Source organism: Pelobates fuscus, chromosome 11 (genome assembly GCF_036172605.1).
Source record: "Pelobates fuscus isolate aPelFus1 chromosome 11, aPelFus1.pri, whole genome shotgun sequence".
Lineage (NCBI taxonomy): Eukaryota > Metazoa > Chordata > Amphibia > Anura > Pelobatidae > Pelobates > Pelobates fuscus.
In genome coordinates this window covers 65,426,944-65,446,888 of record NC_086327.1, presented here as the reverse complement: position 1 = coordinate 65,446,888, position 19,945 = coordinate 65,426,944, and the positions used below count along the sequence as shown (strand labels likewise).

At 45.8% G+C, this 19,945-nt stretch overlaps 1 protein-coding gene across 3 annotated transcripts in view; it reads right to left on the bottom strand.

Annotated features, from left to right (window-relative positions):
- RASIP1 (Ras interacting protein 1) overlaps positions 1 to 19,945 on the bottom strand; it is a 1,304,986-nt gene that overhangs the window by 821,506 nt on the left and 463,535 nt on the right. For all 3 annotated transcript variants that reach the window (XM_063436332.1, XM_063436333.1, XM_063436334.1), the window contains one exon: positions 17,899 to 17,936. In XM_063436332.1, coding sequence (XP_063292402.1) covers positions 17,899 to 17,936 — 38 coding nt within the window. The remainder of the gene's footprint in view (positions 1 to 17,898; positions 17,937 to 19,945) is intronic.

Below are 19,945 nucleotides of genomic sequence, written 5' to 3'. Positions count from 1 at the left end.
AAAAAAAAAAAAAAAAGAGAAACCTTACACACCAGAAGAATGCGACACACGCTCATGAGCACACGTAACAAAACATTAGCGGAACCTAAAAGTCACCACTACACAAGAACACTTACATTGCACGGAAAAATGACGATCATTACATAGATATTATAAAATTTTACTGGAAACCTTATAGCACTGATAGGAGAATGCTAGCTAACAATGTACAAAGAGAAATGACAATATACAATGATGCTTTGGGCATAACATAGAACGAATGGGAAATAGCATCAGCCTAGGTATTTTAGCACAGGCCTCCAGCCCAGGACTTACTAGAGATATACTAACTATGAACTGTATGTAGCATACAATGCATTGGGACCATAAAATCCCTAACTATCTAATGCTACAGTGAAGTACAGGAATCGATGGATTATTGTTTAACGTTGATGTAATGTTGTTGTACATAGGATATGTGCCCACCCCATGCAGGGACGAGATCGCACAAATGGAAATCATACGCCCAGATCCTTAAGGGACCAAGACGACCGACACACAAGATGACAGACGCACCGATATCTGTGACTCATCACCCCTCTGGAGCAAACCATACTGACAACTGACCCTGGGTACAGTACTTAAACACACCATACACCCCCTGACAGCACACGCATAGAGCCTCTCTCCGCCCCCTCCAGGCCTCCCTACTCCTCAGGGGGGGTGGCGAGTGATGCCATGGACCCCAAAGCCTAGTACACAAACCAAACAAACTATACATTCAAAAGGAATTGCTGTGACTCAAACAAAAGGGCCGGCACGCGACTGCGGCTTCCTGCCACTACTTCCCAACACACTACCAAACCTAACCACCACACCTTAGGGCGAACCACTCCACCACCTACTGGCAAAGAGTAAGACCAGTAGTTAGGCCCCAAGGGCTTCCACCGATAAAGCCTCAACTTCCTCACTCCCCCCCTTTTTTCCAGCCCCCCTGAGCCGCACCCCCAGACCACATCCCGGCCTCATTCCTTACTCATCCGTCACTCAACGCTCCACATGCCAACCACAGCACCGAACTCGATCCGGAAATATCACCGTCATAATGCCCCTCTCCCTAAAATGTGTCTTAACACACCCATCAAGAGGCATGGCGTACTACGATGGGCACATAGACAACAAATACAAACACACGTCACAAAGAAACGCACTTCACGAACACAAGATCGTTTCCCCTAACCAACCGATACTACAAACCGAGTTACTTGGCTAACTCACCAGACACCAAGACGAAAGGGGTCGCAATCATACTTAAAACCACATGCCCCCTAACAGAAATCAAAAGCACAGCAGACCCACAAGGACGCTACGTCACAATAGAAGGGAAAATAGGCACAACTCCTTATGCCATAAGCTCAGTATACGCTCTGACCACCCCACACAGCATGTTCTGGCAACAATATGCCACTCACCTACAAGCCTATACAGGCAAACGCCTGATAATAGGCGGAGATTGCAATGCCACACACATCCCAGCCATTGATAGATCATCGCGGGTGACGGACACCCCACAACCATCTCGGAACGACACACATTTTGCCTAATTCTTAACCACGCAAACACTAGTCGACATATGGAGAGCACAGCACCCATCCACCCGAGACTACACCTTTTACTCACACCCACATTCTTCATACTCACGCATAGATCACTTCCTAATTTCCCCAAACTTAACATCCCAGGTAACTAATACCTCCATAGGCACAATATCGTGGTCAGATCACGCGGACATAACACTCACCGCCTGCCTGATTTAAAAAGACCATGGTCGTGGAAACTAAACCCACTGCTTCTCCATGACACCCAAATCAGGCTCACAATCGCAAAAGCAATCAAAGAATACTTTGACACTAACTCCCCCTCCGTAACATCTCCAATAACACTGTGGGCTGCACATAATCAGAGGCACCCTCATTAGTCTAGCTTCAGCCCATTAAAAACGGAAAACACAACAAATAACGGAGACGCTGACCGAGCTACGGAAGCTCAAAACCAGCCACAAGCGCGACCGGGGCCGGTGCAAGGATTTTTGGCTACACAGGCGAAGATGAATTTTGCCACCCCCCACACACGAATAAGATGTATCGTTAGCGGTGTCTCATATCCAGCCTTTTGAAATCCCCATGTAGTGTATTGTACCCCCCTTTAGTGTGTCTTACACCCCCTTGTATGTCTCTTACAACCCCCATGTGTATCTCCTTCCCCCCCCCAGCCCCTTTGTGTGTCTTTCTTTCCTACACCCCTTTTCTGTGGGTCTCTCCCCTCAGTCTGTTTTTTGTGTGTCCCTGTTCCCCTAAGGCCCCTTTGTGTAACTTTTCCCTCCCAAGCCATATAGACATAGATATATAGCTACACACACATACAGGCACATAGTCACAGAAATATGCAGGCACACGATCAAACAAACACAGCCATACAGGCACACAGTCATACAATCAACGCATACAGGTACACAGACATACAGTCATACAGACACACAAACAGAGACATGCAGACACTGGCATATAGATAAATAAAGACACAGTTATACAAATACAGACATACAGAGACATGAAGATGCAGGCATACAGAGACATACAGAACAAGGCATACAGATACATACAGGCATGCAGGGACATATATACACAGACAGTCACACAAAGATATACAGAACAAGGCATACAGAGACATATGGATACGGTCATACAGAGACATACAGACACAGGCATACAGTGACATCAGGAAACACACGGACACAGTCACATAGAGACATACAGACACAGACATACATACACTTTCATACACAGACAGACAGTCATACAGAGACATGCAGACAGGTATACAGGTATACAGAGCAGGGGCAGATCCAGAACCTAATCTTGGGTGGGGAGGGGTGGTAGTGAGTTTTAGTGGGGTATTAGGGGGCTCTAATTGAGGAGTTATGGGCTGTAGTAGGGGGACAGGGGCTGTAGTTGAGAGTTAGGGGCTGTAATTGGGGGCTTAGGAAATGTAGTGGGGAATCGGGGCTGTAGTAGGGGGTTAGGGACTGAAGAAGGTTGATGGCTGCAAGTGGGAACAGGGGCTGTAGTGTGGGGGATATGGGCAGCAATTGGGGGAGAGGGGCTGTAGTGGGGGAAGGACTGTAGTAAGGGAATAGGGGCTGTACTGGAGTTATGGGGTGTAAAAGGGAGTGGAAGGGATGTGAAGTAAGGGAGTTAGGGGCTGTAGAAGGGAGTATAGGGGCTGTGGTGGAAGCAAAGGGGCAATGTGGTTGAAAACGGGCAGTATGGTGGGAAACGGGGCAGTAGAGGGGGACACAGGGGCAGTATGGTGTGGGCACAGGCTATAACGAGGGACACTGAGCTAATAAAGTGGTGTCACAGGGACAGTATGGTGGGGGTAAATGGCAAGTAGAGGGGGGGCAGGGGCTGTAGAGGCGGGTAGGGGAAGTAGAGGGGGGAGACAGGGGCAGTAGAGGCGTGTGAAAGGGGGGCAGAGGCAGGGGACAGGGTCTGTAGAGGGAAATAGAGGAGGCACAGGGGATAAAGAGGGGGGCATGGGCAGTATAGTGGGGACAGGGGCTGTAGAGGGAAAGAGGGTCTGCAGAGGGGGGCATGGGCTGTATAGGGGGCACATGGGCAGTATGGTGGGGCAGAGGCTTTAGAGAGAAAGAGGGGCTGTAGACAGGGCAGGGGCTGTAGAGGGAAACAGAGGAGCTGTAGAGGAGCAGTATGGTGGGGCAGGGGTTATGGAGGGAAATAGAGGTGCTGTAGAGTGGCACATGGGGCAGTAGAGGAGGACAGGGTCAGTATGGTGGGGGCAGGGGCTATAGAGGTGCTGTAGAGGGGCACATGGGGCAGTATGGTGGGGCAGGGACTATAGAGGGGACATGGGCAGTATGGTGGTGGCAGGGTCTATAGAAGTGCTGGAGAGGGGCACATGGGGCAGTAGAGGGGGCTGGGGCAGTATGGTGGGGACAGAGGCTATAGAGGGGCTGTTAAGGGGCAGGGGCTATAGAAGAGCTGTTAAGGGGCAGGGGTAGTATGGTGGGGCAGTTTGGTGGGGCAGGGGCTGTAGAGGGGGCAGGGGTAGTTTGGTGGGGCAGGGGCAGTATAGTGGGGCAGGGGCATAGAGGGGCTGTAGAGAGGGCAGGGGCTATAGAGGGACATAGAGGGGTGGGGGCTATAGAGGGGCTGTAAAGGGGGCAGTATGGTGGGGCAGGGGCTATAGAGGGAAATATAAGTGCTGTAGAGGGGCACATGGGGCAGTAGAGGAGGCATGTGCACTATGGTGGGGCAGGGGCTATAGAGGGGCTGTAAAGGGGGCAGGGGTAGTATGGTGGGGCAGTTTGGAGGGGCAGGGGCTGTAGAGGGGGCAGGGGCTATAGAGGTGGCAGGGGTAGTATGGTGGGGGCGGGGGCAGTATAGTGGGGGTGGGAGCAGTATAGTGGGGGAAGGGGCAGTATAGTGGGACGGGGGCTGTAGAGGGGCTGTAAAGGGGGCAGTATGGTGGGGGCAGGGGCTATAGAGGGAAATAGAAGTGCTGCAGAGGGGCACATGGGGGGGTAGGGGTAGTATGGTGGGGGCAGGGGCAGTATGGTGGGGGAAGGGGCAGTATGGTGGGGGCAGGGGCAGTATGGTGGGGGCAGGGGCAGTATGGTGGGGGCCGGGGGAGTATAGTGGGGGCAGGGGGAGTATAGTGGGGGCAGGGGCTGTATAGGGGCTGTAAAGGGGGCAGTATGGTGGGGGTAGGGGCTATAGAGGGAAATAGAAGTGCTGTAGAGGGGCACATGGGGCAGTAGAGGGGGCAGGGGCACTATGGTGAGGCAGGTGCTATAGAGGGGCTGTAAAGGGGCAGGGCTAGTATGGAGGGGTGGGGCAGTATAGTGGGGGCAGGGGCAGTATGGTGGGGGCAGGGGGAGTATAGTGGGGGCAGTATAGTGGGGGCGGGGGGAGTATGGTGGGGCAGGGTAGTATGGTGGGAGCAGGGGGAGCATTGTGGGGGCAGGAGCTGCAAAAAAACTTTTGATTTTTTTTTTTGAAAAAAAAAAAAAAAGCTAACATTTCTTCCCCCACCCCCTTCCCCTCCCAGAGGCTTACCTTGGGCCATGGAGGGGAGAGCCTTACCCCTGCTGGTCGGCTGGGATGGGCTACACTGGAGGCTGGAGCTGCAATCAGGACCGCTGAGGAGTCTGGGAGCAGTAGAAGTCCCGCCCCCTTCTGACATCATCAGAGGAGGACAGCTGACTTAACTGCCCTGCTCCTGCTGTGTGCTGGCTGCAGGGAGAGAGGTGAGTTTAAAAAATCCGAGTCTCCAGCCAGAGGCAGGGGATTCGGATTTTTGCGACCCCGTCCTCTGGCGCCCTAAGGCGGCAGCCTGTGCCGCCTTATGGACGCGCCGGCCCTGAGCGTGACCCACAACCACATACACTGCGCGATCTAACCGCCACAAGAGAGCTTCTTAAACGACTCACACACACGGACACGGCCAAAGCCTTGATGTGGCTTAAACAGAATTACTATGAAACCGGCAACAAAGCCGATACTATGTTAGCCCGAAGGTTCAAAAAACACATAGAAGCCAAAAAAATATCCTCTATACGCACGAAGACGGGCGCACTCAGCGACTCACCCGCACAGATAGGCGACACATTCCAACAATACTTTGAATCGCTATATAACCACTCACCTCAACCAAGAGCCCACCTCCTACGGGGAACAAATAGACAGTTACCTCCAACGTATAACACTACCTACCCTATCCCAGGCCGCCAAACAAGCCTTAGAAGCAGAGGCTATGGTAGAAGAACTGACAATAGCCCTTGGGGCATGCAAACCTAACAAAAGCCCAGGACCTGATGGTTATACCGCTCTTTACTACAAAGAGTTTAGCCCCCTTCTTCTCAAACACCTTTGCACAGTGTTTAATACCACCCTACGAGGAGACCACCTTCCACCCGACATGACAATGGCAAATATCTGCTTACTCCCCAAACCCAACAAGGATCTCACAGAACCCGAGCACTACAGGCCCATATCCTTGCTCAATGCAGACCTTAAAATCCTGAGTAAGATGATGGCCAACAGAATTAACCCATACCTAGACAAATTGATACACCCAGATCAAGTGGGCTTTATCCCCAACAGACACGCACTAGACAACACACGCAGAATCACAGACCTCATATGGCTGATCCCAACTATAGTGATCTCACTAGACGCCGAAAAGGCATTCGATCGCTTACTGTGGCCTTTTCTCTTCCGCACATTAGAACACATGAACTTCCCGACCGCGTTTCTCGCATTCTTGCGAGCAACATACCACTTCCCGCAAGGAGCCCTATTGCTCCCCAACATCACCCCACCTAGATTTCCTATATCAAACGGCACGAGACAAGGTTGCCCATTATCACCCCTCATATTCGGAATATCATTAGAGCCCCTACTCCAAACAATCCGCACCAACCCTAACATAAAAGGAGTAACTATCAGAGGCGAACCATACACCGTGTCCGCTTATGCGAACAACGTACTTTTAACATTAACAAACCCGGACCAATCCATAGACTCCCTGCTAAATACCATACGCGAATACACACTAGTCGCAGGATACAAATTGAACCTAGCAAAATCAGAAATCCTACCAATTCAACTCTACGAAACCCAACTAACCAACTTAAGGCAGAAATACCCACTCCGAATATGCCCCTCAGAGATAACATACTTGGGAATCCAGCTACCAGCTGACTTAAGCACTATATACGCAAAAAACTATACACCGCTATTACGCACAGCCCACACTGATCTGCAAAGATGGGCGAAACTGTGAGTATCCTGGCTAGGCCGGGTGGTGTCTGTAAAATTGAACCTACTCCCCCGACTGCTATATCTTTTTCAGATGCTACCCATACCTCCACACAAAGCAGATCTCAAAGCCCTACAAACAGTGGTAGACAAGTTTATTTGGAATGGCCGCAAGCCCAGAGTTAGTAGAACCACACTGTACGCTCCCAAAAAACAAGGAGGCTTAGGGCTTCCGAACTTCTCACACTACTACGCAGCAGCAGAACTGGCCCAGATCCAACATTGGCATGCCCCACCGCAAACCAAAAGATGGGCAGACATTGAACACTTAATATTTGGCAAAGATCACCCATCCCTGTATATGTGGGACCCAAAACCACATCAACCCCTACCTCCACCAACCGCCCCAGCCATCACACACTCTTTAGACCTGTGAGACAAACTACAGGACAAATACGAACTCCCCAATGACCCCGATATGGAGAAACAAACTTTTCCCACCAGGGCTCACCCCAGCTCACTTTGCCCATTTCGATCACAGGGACATAGTAAGACTCAGCCACTTATACCATGACAATAAGGTAATACAATATTCAGAAATCAAAGACGCAGACACTCTGACGACGTTCGACCACTTCCGATATATTCAATTACGTAGCTTCACTTCAACCCCGATAATTCAAAAAGCAGGCACGGCCACACTAACCCGATTTAAGAAAGAATGCACATATAAACCAGTTAGACGAGGCCAAATTTTGGACCTCTATGCAACACTGGCAACCCACCCCACCCAAGTCACACTACCCTAAATAGCGGGAGAAGGACCTTGGACCCCCAGAGGACAACACAGACTGGGCAGATATCTGGGAGGCAACAGCCTCGATATCAATCTGCGTAACACACGCAGAACAAGCATACAAAATGCTGTTTCGCTTGTATCTCACACCCCAACGGCTAGCAATCATTCACAAAACACCCAACACCTGTTGGAAACTCTGCGGAGAACAGGGGACATTCCTCCACTGTTGGTGGTCTTGCCCCAAGATTAAACCCCTCTGGCTCAGTATCACTAAGCTACTGACCACAATCTTACACAAACCATACCCACTAGATCCATGGGCCCTTCTACTTTCAAAACCCCTCGAGAACCTCACCACAGCGGAAAACAAACTTATTGCCCGCATCGCCCTAGCCACAAGACGAGCGATTGCAAAAGTGTGGTCCACGATCCGCATACCCTCACAAATGAGCATCGCTAACAAAATACAGGATCACGTACACATGGATAAGCTCACTACCCAACTCCATGACACACCCAAACGCTTCCACAAGATCTGGGACCCATGGCTAGATGGAGACACCTCACTACCCTGGTAAATACAAATACGATTGGCACAGACACCAACACCCCCTAGGCACAGATATGCTAACCTTGATATAAAGAGCCGACCTCCCAAAAAGACATCCTTGGGGCCAAGCACCCCTCAACCCCACCAGATCCGCTGGGCTGGGGCGCCGTGCCGTGCTGCGAAACGCCCGACCCACCCAACATCGGATCCCCCCACCCCAGAGATCCTACCCCTCGACCCACCCCATACCCACGACACCGCCACCCTGCACCCACACAGGACCAACAGGTACCACCACTCCCCTCGTTGAGATGCACTCAACCCAAAACACACAAAACCCTACATTGACGAAAGTTCATGAGCCGGGCCACCACCTGGTCCAGGGATACGGTCAAATTATATGCAAATTGCAACATGCACTCGACAACTGACAGTACCCCTAGAGCCCTCCACAAGGGCAACAGGCGAACGAGTGACCGCAAAAACAAGAACAAAGGACAGAGAATGGAACCGGTCTAATTACGCATAACCTTCCCCCACCCCTACATACCCTGTTTAAGTTTACCCACATCCCTCATACTGAACTGCATAAAGTGAAGGGAACCATTAAACCAATATCCTAAAGAGTAGATGGGGAAAAACCCGCCAGGGCATTCTGATTCCCTTCTTTTTGTGTTCTGTACCCTTCCCCCACCCCTAGACTTAGAAATAGCAATGTATCAATCAGGCAGAGCTCTACCATATGAGCAACTGACAGATAATGGTACCAAAATAACCATGTTATAAATCAAAGCCAAGTACAAGACTGTCATAACATGCATTATTAAAAATGACTATGACTAAAATGACTATGGCCCCTGGGAGATTTGACCCGTTAAATACAGTATTTGGGTATATTGTATTATATTATGCTGTTGCTGGCCCTTTAAGAACCATCTGGGGACATACTGTGACTTTTGGGAACAATGCCCCTTTAAGACTATGGCCCTCGGAAGATATTGCCTGTTAAAGAATATTTTAGCAGATTGGATTTTAAAAGACTTGCTGCCCCTTTAAATTGTATCGGAGCAGTTCTGCAGCCTTAAATTGGCACTTCGGATGCAGCCGAAGTGCCGAAGTAGTCAAAGTGGCCGCCATTCGACAAACGAACACGTAGCGGCAGCCATATTTGTTCATTCGAACAAGGTCGGCGGTATGTGTAGCCAAATCAATGGAACTGAAATCGGCTACACATTTCAACATACACCGCTGATCCTTACCTTCTCCTACACTCCGTTTTCAGCTGCAGAGACTAAGTCCCGTTCGGCAGTTTGAACTCACTGCTATACGGAGCTAAATACACGAACGGCCCCGTTCGTGCATTCGAATGGGACTTAGTCATTTTTTCAGTGTGAAATTGACCGACCGCACAACCCAAATCTATGGAACTGTTTTGGGTAGGAAAATGTGCCTGCGGTCGGTCACAAATAGTGATGTACCGAACTGTTCGCTGGCGAATAGTTCCTGGCGAACATAGCGTGTTCGCGTTCGCCACCGCAGCGGACGAACACATGCGCGGTTCGATCCGCCCCCTATTCGTCATTATTGAGCAAACTTTGACCCTGTGCCTCACGGTCAGCAGACACATTCCAGCAAATTAGCAGCAGACCCTCCCTTCCAGACCCTCCCACCTCCCTCCCAGCATCCATTTTAGATCATTCTGAAGCTGCATGCTTAGTGAGAGGAGGGAAAGTGTAACTGCTGCTCATTAGATAGGGAAATTAATAGCTAGGCTAGGGTATTCAGTGTCCACTACAGTCCTGAAGGACTCATCTGATCTCTGCTGTAAGGACAGCACCCCAAAAAGCCCTTTTTAGGGCTAGAACATCAGTCTGCTTTTTTTTTGTGTGTAATGTAACTGCAGTTGCCTGCCTGCCTGCCAGCCATCCTGTGTGTCAGGCTCACAGCATATACTGTGCCCACTTGTGCCACCACTCACTCACTGGTGTCACAATAGCTTAAGCTTGACATTTAAAAAGAAAAAACATTTTTTCACTGTAATAGATTGAATAGCAGTTACTTGTCTGCAAGCATCTGGGTGTCAGGCCTTCAGCATGTACTCTGCAGACCTCTGCCAGTGTACTTTGCCAGTCATATCTGGTGTCTCTATAGCGTGCTTTTACAAAGAAAAAAAGTTTTTCAGTGTAAGCTAATAGCAGTCAGTGTCCTTAACCCCTTAAGGACCAAACTTCTGGAATAAAAGGGAATCATGACATGTCACACATGTCATGTGTCCTTAAGGGGTTAAAGCGGGTGTCAGGCCTTCAGCGTGTACTCTGCAGACCTCTGCCAGTGTACTTTGCCACTCATATCTGGTGTCACAATAGCGTGCATTTAAAACCAAAAAACCTTTTTCACTGTTATAGATTGAATAGCAGTTAGTTGTCTGCAAGCGTCAGAAAGTCACCCCCTTGCCCGGCGTCTGACACCTGGCTTGTCTAAACTATTAGCCTGCCAGCTTTTACAATACAAGCTGGTGGAGTCTGAGGCGTTCAAAAAATTTGTAGCTATTGGGGCACCGCAGTGGAAGGTAACCGGCAAAAATTTCTTTGCACAAAAGGCAATCCCCAACCTGTACTCGACTGTGCAAAAGGAAGTAATGGCATGTATGGCACACAGTGTTGGGGCAAGGGTCCATCTGACCACTGATACCTGGTCTCCAAAGCATGGTCAGGGCAGGTATATCACCTACACTGCGTATTGGGTAAACCTGCTGAGGGCTGCCAAGCATGGAATGCGCGGCTCTGCAGAGGAGTTGGTGACACCGCCACGACTTGCAGGCAGTCCTGCTGCCACCTCCTCTACTCCTCCTACTCCATCCTCTTCCATAACCTCATCGGCTGAGTCCTCTTCTGCTGCTGTGTCTTGCTCCACATCAATGGCACACCCCCAGCTCCCAGGTACTATTCCAAATAGTACCCGGATACGGCAGTGTCACGCCGTCTTGGGTTTGACTTGCTTGAAAGCAGAGAGTCACACCGGACAAGCACTCCTGTCCGCCCTGAACGCACAGATGGAAAAGTGGCGGACTCCGCAGCAACTGGATATCGGCAAAGTGGTTTGTGACAATGGACCAAATTTGTTGGCGGCATTAAAGTTGGGCAAGTTGACACATGTGCCGTGCATGGTCAAGCATAAGTACACAGGCTTACAGGATGCCCTGAAGCAGGCCAGGAAGGTGTGTGGCCATTTCAGGCGTTCCTACATGACCATGGCGCACTTTGCAGATATTCAGCGGCGAAACAACATGCCAGTGAGGCGCTTGATTTGCGACAGCCCGACACATTGGAATTCAACACTGCAAATGTTCGACCGCCTGCTCCAACAAGAAAAAGCCGTTAATTAATATTTGTATGACCGGGGTGCTAGGACAGCCTCTGGGGAGCTGGAATTTTTTTTGCCACGTTACTGGACGATCATGCACAATGCCTGTAGGCTTATGCGTCCTTTTGAGGAGGTGACAAACCTAGTCAGTCGCAACGAAGGCACCATCAGCGACATCATACCAGTTGTTTTCTTCCTGGAGCGTGCCCTGCGAAGAGTGCTGGATCAGGCTGTAGATGAGAGAGGAAGAGGAAGAGTTGTGGTCACCATCACCACCAGAAACAGCCTTATCAGCATCGCTTGCTGGACCTGCGGCAACGCTGGAAGAGGATTGTGAGGAAGAGGAGTCAGAGGAGGATTGTAGCTTTGAGGAGGAGGAGGAGGAGGAGGAGCAAGACCAAACACAACAGGCATCCCAGGGTGCTCGTTGTCACCTATCTGGTACCCGTGGTGTTGTACGTGGCTGGGGGGAGGAACATACCTTGAATGACATCAGTGAGGAGGAGGAACGGGAAATGAGTAGCTCGGCATCCAACCTTGTGCAAATGGGGTCTTTCATGCGGTCCTGCCTGTTGACGGACCCTCGTATAAAAAGGCTGAAGGAGAACGACCTGTACTGGGTGTAGACGCTACTAGACCCCCGATATAAGCAGACAGTGGCGGAAATGTTACCGAATTACAAGTCGGAAAGGATGCAGCATTTGCTAAATAAATTAAAAAGTATGCTTTACACAGCATATAAGGGTGATGTCACAGCATAACGGGAATCTAACAGGGGAAGAGGTGAAAGTCATCCTCCTCCTCCCACGACCACGCCATATCTGCCAAGTGACCCTATGTAGGAGGAACAGTCCCTATTCTGCTCTGTGTCAGTGTGTATCAGGGTCTCTGAGGACAGGTGTCAATCCATGTCAAGGTGTCAATCCATATCCATTGTGATTTAGGAATTTTAGGTGATTTCTGCCCTTTATGGATTAAAACTAGACTCTGCATCAACTGTGTAATTTTCCATGGGAGTTTTGCCATGGATCCCCCTCAGGCATGCCACAGTCCAGGTGTTTATCCCCTTGAAACAACTTTTCCATCACTTTTGTGACCTGAAAGAGTCCCTGTGGGTTTTAAAATTTGCCTGCCCATTGAAGTCAATGGCGGTTCGCCCGGTTCGCCGGTTCACGGACATTTGCGGAAGTTCCCGTTCGCCGTTCGCGAACCAAAAATTTTGTGTTCGCGACATCACTATTTACAAAGGACTTCCAGCTAACTTTTTAACTAATGGAAGGAGTTGCATGATTTTTTAGTACGTTTATATTTCAAGTACGCTGATTAATAATATGTAATTTTTATGAAGATTGGATGTCTATTTTTAAAGTTATAGTACATGTATAAAAACTGTATTTTTCCTGCTTGTGATAATTATGTTAACCCATTGTGTACCATAATTATATCACAGGCAGAGGGGGAGGATTTTGTGTATAATTGCTGTGAGTGTTTTCTGTAATTTACGTGTGTTATTGGTTGTTCTGTAAAACCCTGTGGGCAGTACTAGGTTTATGGATTGGGAATAAAAGATGCTGTATGTGCCAGTACAGTCAGTTCTGCTTGACCCTCAAAACGAAGTGTCGTCTCGTTACTGGGGGAATCTGCTACAAGGGATTGCTATGCTAGTCATACTCCCTTGCTATATCACTACTAAGCTCTTGTAAGAGCTTGTTCCTGTCTTGGTCTCTGGAGGAGTCTACAGTGGTTATGGTGTCGGCTGGAGTGTTGGAGCCCTCAGGAAGCGCTAGGAGCATCCTTCAACGGAGGTACCCAGTCGGGGTGCCAGGTGTTCCGTTACAGGAGCTATCTACTAAAAGGCTGAAAGACCTAAATTGGTCTTTCAGACAAATTTACTAATACTAAGTAAAAATTACTTAGTATTAGTAATTTATGCCCCTACTTGCTATACCACGAGAAGGGGCATGTCTATTAAACAGTGAGCAGCCTGTGGCTGCTCACTGTTAAAAAAACCAAAAAGATCCCCCCTCCCGAGCCCACACCTGCGACGTGCAAGTGGGGGCTTTTAACCCCTTAAGGACACATGACATGTGTGACATATCATGATTCCCTTTTATTCCAGAAGTTTGGTCCTTAAGGGGTTAAACTAAAGGAGGGACCTATTGCCCCCCCCCCCCCGGCCCCCACCCCTGAGTGGTGGTGGGAGCCCTAATGTAAAATAATGGGGGGGTACCTATTGTCCTCTCCTCTGCCCCCCTTTATTCCAATTTAGGACCCCCAACCACCGCTCAGGGGTGGGGGCCAAGGGAGAGGAGATTAGATCCCCCCTTATTAGTATTTAGGGCCCCCACCCGCTGCTCAGGGGTGGGGGCCAGGGGGGAGGACATTAGTTCACCCCTTATTCCAATTTAGGGCCCCCACCCGCCACTCAGGGGTGGGGGCCAGGGGGAAGGACGTTAGCCCCCCTTATTAGTATTGGTTGGTTTGAAATCCGCCAATCAGAGTGCTCTGTGTCATTTTACACAGCGTGAGAAAGTTCTTTGGAATTTTCCCACGCTGTGTAATTTGACTCATAACACTCTGATTGGTTACTTAATCCACCAATCAGAGTGTTGTTATGAGTCAAATTACACAGCGTGGGAAAATTCCAAAGAACTTTTCCACGCTGTGTAAAATGACACAGAGCACTCTGATTGGTGGATTTCATTAGGGTCCCCCCTCATTAGTATTTAGGGCCCCCACCCACTGCTCAGGGGAGGAGCCAGGGGGGAGGACATTAGGTCCCCCCCTTATTCAGATTTAGGGCCCCCACGCACCGCTCAGGGTTGGGAGCCAGGGGGGAGGACATTAGATCCCCCCCTTATTCAGATTTAGGGCCCCCACCCACCGCTCAGGGGTGGGGGCCAGAGGGAGGACGTTAGGTCCCCCCCTTATTAGTATTTAGGGCCCCCACCCACCGCTCAGGGGTGGGGGCCAAAGGGGAGGACATAAGGTCCCCCCCTTATTAGTATTTAGGGTCTCGACCCACCGCTCACTCAGGGGTGGGGGCCGGGGGGGAGGACTGTCAGGATATTTATATCGGCAGACATTTTGTGCTATGATAGAAATTAAAAGTATTGCCTGAATCACTCAGAACAGACAAACTAACAAAGAGACACATAATTGCTGTTTTGTAACTAAACACTAACCACATAGCCTGAGCTAAGGAATGCTTTGTATAAACAAACCAAGTGATAAGCAGTAAGACAGGGGGATGGAAGGCTCTGTCTAGATGTTAATGGAATAGTAATAATTCTAAACCCAGACATTAGTGACAGAGAAGATTAGTACCGTATATACTCGAGTATAAGCCGAGTTTTTCAGCACATTTTTTGTGCTGAAAACCCCCAACTCGGCTTATACTCGAGTCAGAGACTGTATTATGGCAATTTGCATTGCCATAATACAGACCGGGGGAGAGGGGGGCTGGCAGAGCTGTACTTACCTTTCCTGCAGCTCCTGTCAGCTCTCTCCTCCTCCGCGCCGTCCGTTCAGCACCTCGGTCAGCTCCCAGTGTAAATCTCGCGAGAGCCGCGGCTCTCGCGAGACTTACACTGGGAGCTGACAGAGGGAGCTGCACAGACCGCGCGGAGGAGGAGAGAGCTGACAGGAGCTGCAGGACAGGTAAGTACAGCTCTGCCAGCACCCCTCTCCCCCCTACTGAACTACCAATGGCACTGGACCACCAGGGAAGGAGCCCCCCTCCCTGCCATGTATCAAGCAGGGAGGGGGGACGAAAAAAAAATATCATTAAAAAATAATAATAATAATAATTAAATAATAAATAATAATACAAAAAATAAATAACAATATAAAAAAAATTAAAAAAAATAATAATTAAATAATAAATAACAATATAAAAAAAAATAATAATATAAAAAAAATTAAAACAAATAATAATTAATAATATATTAAATGCCCACCCCCATCAACACATACACAAACACACACTGCATCACACACACTCACACTTCATTCATATACACACACTGCACTCACACACACTGCACTCACACACTGCACTCACACACACTCACACTTCATTCATATACACACACTGCACTCACACACACTGCATTCATACACACACTGCACTCACACACACTGCACTCATACACACACACACACTGCATTCATTATATACACACACTGGAAATAAATATTCAATTAATATATACGCACACACACTGCACTCATACACACACACACTGCACTCATACACACACACACTGCACTCATGCACGCACACACTGCACTCATGCACGCACACTGCATTCATACACGCACTGCACTCATACACGCACTGCACTCATACACGCACTGCATTCATTATATACACACACTGTAAATAAATATTCAATTAATATAATTTTTTTAGGATCTAATTTTATTTAGAAATTTACCAGTAGCTGCTGCATTTCCCACCCTAGTCTTATACTCGAGTCAATACGTTTTCCCAGTTTTTTGGGGTAAAATTAGGGGCCTCGGCTTATATTCGGGTCGGCTTATACTCGAGTATATACGGTAATTAATTTTACTTTCTAAATTTCACAAGGCCTCATTGTAAAGCAAAAGTTGAAATTAAGTTTAAACTGTCAATTTTAGAAATTACAACAGGAATGGTCGACACACTGTCTGGAAAAGCTCAAAGAAACTCTTTGAACTGACAAGTAACCTTAAGTTATGGCAGCCATATAGATAAGCCAAATTACTTCAAAATCGTCATCAGGAAAAGTTAACTGTTTCCTGGATAGGAAAGTTTAGTGGGGCGATACTACCCTCTATGGACCAAATACCTAAACTGCAATATGCAGGGTGACCCCACCTTCAATTTCCTATTGGCTTATCAAGTAATGACGAACAGAAAGTCTGGCACTTTAAAAATCAGGATCACAGGCTAAGTGAGAAAATAAGCAAAGTAAGAAAGGAGTAAGGAGTAAGCAGTCGGGGCAAAGCAGTCGGAAGCAGGCTAAGCAGTGAGAGCAGTCAGAGTTGAAGTGAGTTGGAGTTTGGGTTTCAGATTCGGCCATGCAGAGAAATCCATGACAGATATCCACTCCAGGGCACTCAGAATTTCTTACACACCAATCACACATCCATTCAGTTCCTGAGACTACCTACTCATCTGATGATAATGTCTTCTCAACTGGTAATTATACTGGTTTCATTTAATTAATCTAAATTAATTAAAAATTTTCTAATAGCATAATATATGACTGGATAAATCACAGTCAGATTTCGATATTTAGAAATCTTAGTTAACCAAAGAATATATAGTTAAGCATTCCATTCTGCAGGTGGAAAAGAGTAATTATATATTAGTGTGATTACATCACATGTTAGCATATCGTGATATTTATCCAGGTGTATTGATTTGCTCTAAAATAAGATAAAATATCTGTTTAGGCAAGTTAAAATTTCAGCTTGTAGAATCTGGTAGATTATTTTTATTGGATGGTTCCAGGAAATGACTAATGAGCTGGTTTAGATGTTGTGCTAATTAAAATTACATGAAATAGGATAATATATGCCTAGAAGGACCTAACCAGCATTGAAAGGGTTATTCTAACTGCTTGCTAAAGTTTGATGGCTGGAAGCGTTCTCTGTGTGAAAATTTCACTTTCTTTATCTGTGAAGCACCGTCATAAATCTTGTCTCAATCAGCTGATGCTGTAGATTTTGTTATGTTAACCATTGGAATGTGTATTGCCATTGTATTGCATACCGTGTTATACTAAATATTCATTGATTATTATCACGCATGTTACATATTATTATTATTTAAATTGTCACAATAAAATGTATCTATTTTTATAACAAATTGTGATTTTATTTATATGGAATACATTTCACTTACATGATAACGATCTTTGGGATCTGGAGAATTGAAATAGTGGGCAATTCTCAACTGTTTACTATTATTATCCCATAAATATCCCCACAGGACATGGGACACTATTTATTTTTTATTTGTTATTTTTTTTATTTGTTTATTTGTTTCCTAGACATGCCCCCACTCGCAGTATAGCGAGTAGGGTCAAAATTTACTAATACTAATTTTTACTTAGTATTAGTAAATTTTGCTGAAAGACAAGTCCCGAAGTGCCGAAGAGAAGTCCCGAAGTGCCAAAGTGCTGAAATTCCGAAGTGCCGAAGTTCCGAAGTGCCGAAGTGCCGAAGTCCCGAATTGCGAAAATCCAGAATTGAACAGAAATGTTAGTATATGTTATACTATTACTTTTTACCTTCCATTACGTCTTCTTACCATATAGTAGCATTTAAAAAGTATGTAAGTATGTAATGAAAGTCAGGGAATGATCACAACTTACTTTTCAGGTTGCTTGTCTTTAATCTCTTTTATCTTCTCCTGTACAAACAAAAAAGATAGACAAGCTTGTAAGAAGAATTAAAGCTAAATAAAATGCATGATAAAATAAATAACCATATATATAATCTACCAATATGGTAAGACAAAGATAAAATAATTTAAGAAAAAAAAAAAAAAACCTGTATAGTCCTTTCTGTGGACTCCTGATGTGAAAAACTAATATCTGCACCAGAACAATATACGCAACAAACATAAGGAGCACAATTTAAATGTAAAATTCTAAATCTCATTTATCCATTGATTTAATATTTTTAGATACTCTTTTTTTCCAATTATTTTATATTTTTGAAAAAAGTAATTTGAAAAGCTTATCCAAAAAATATTAAATTGAAAGATTAAATATTAATAAGATGACAGACTAAAAAAATGGTTACTCCATTATGGTAACAAGGATTTCTTAGAATACAAAACACAAGAACACAATAATTAAATATAAAACACACATTTTATAGTCTCAATAACAATTACAATAACAAATATATTATAGCTTAACCCCTTAAGACCGCAGCCAAATGTACAAGTTGTGATCCAAAAAAAGTAAACAAAACCTGGCATTTGCGCTACATGTCTGTCCAACCGTAATTCACCTCTTTCATATTAAATGCACCCACACTTATTATATATCATTTTATTCAGGGGAAACAGGGCTTTCGTTTAACATCAAATATTTAGGTATGGAACATAATTTAATATGAAAAAAATATTACAAAAATGAGAGAAAATAAGATTTTTTAAATTTTTTTAGTTCTACGTGACATTCTAACTGTGAATGTCATAATACTGTTTGCTTTTACTGCAATACAATACACATATTTGTATTCAGCGATGTCTCACGTGTAAAACAGTACCCCCTATGTACAGGTTTTATGGTGTTTTGGGAAGTTACAGGGTCAAATATAGCATGTTACATATTTCAGTTTTTTCACATTGAAATTCGCCAGATTGGTTACGTTGCCTTTGAGACCATATGGTAGCCCAGAAATAAGAATTACCCCCATGATGGCATACCATTTGCAAAAGTAGACAACCCAAGGTATTGCAAATGGAGTATGTCCAGTCTTTTTTAGTAGCCACTTGGTCACAAACACTGGCCAAAGTTAGTGTTAATATTTGAAAATGCAAAAAACTAATTTGAACGCAAATTTTGGCCAGTGTTTGTGACTAAGTGGCTACTAAAAATAAAAAACATACCCTATTTGCAATACCCTGGGTTGTCTACTATTGCAAATGGTATGCCATCATGGAGATAATTTTCATTCCTGGGCTACCATACGGTCTCAAAGGCAACCTGGCGAATTTTAATGTGAAAAAACTGAAACGCAAACCTTATATTTGACTCTGTAACTTTTGAAAACACCATAAAACCTGTACATGAGGGGTACTGTTATACTCAGGAGACTTCGCTGAACACAAATATTAGTGTTTCAAAACAGTAAAACGTATCACAACAATTATATTGTCAGTGTAAGTGCCATTTGTGTGTGAAAAATGCAAAAAATGTCACTGTCACTGACGATATCGTCGTTGTAATATATTTTACTGTTTTGAAACACTAATATTTGTGTTCAGCGAAGTCTTCCGAGTAAAACAGTACCCCCCATGTACAGGTTTTATGGTGTCTTGGAAAGTTACAGGGTTAAATATAGTGCTAGCAAATTAAATTCCCTATAGTTTCAGCATGGGTTGTCAGGCAGGTCCCGCTAATTGTAATTAATAAAATGACCTAATTATGTAAAATTATTACATAAATATATGCGTAGAATTATTATATATATATAGGTGTGTATATATATATGTGTGCATATATATATATATAATTTTTTTTATTATTTTTATTTATATATAGGTATATATTTAGTGATGGAAAATAACTCTCTAGAAGAGTGGGAATACCAGGAGCTGGCTCGGTGATTAATGGCTAAAATACTACTAAATAGAGAATAAAAATATAAAAATATAAATATGTGGTACTATGCCTTTAAATCTGG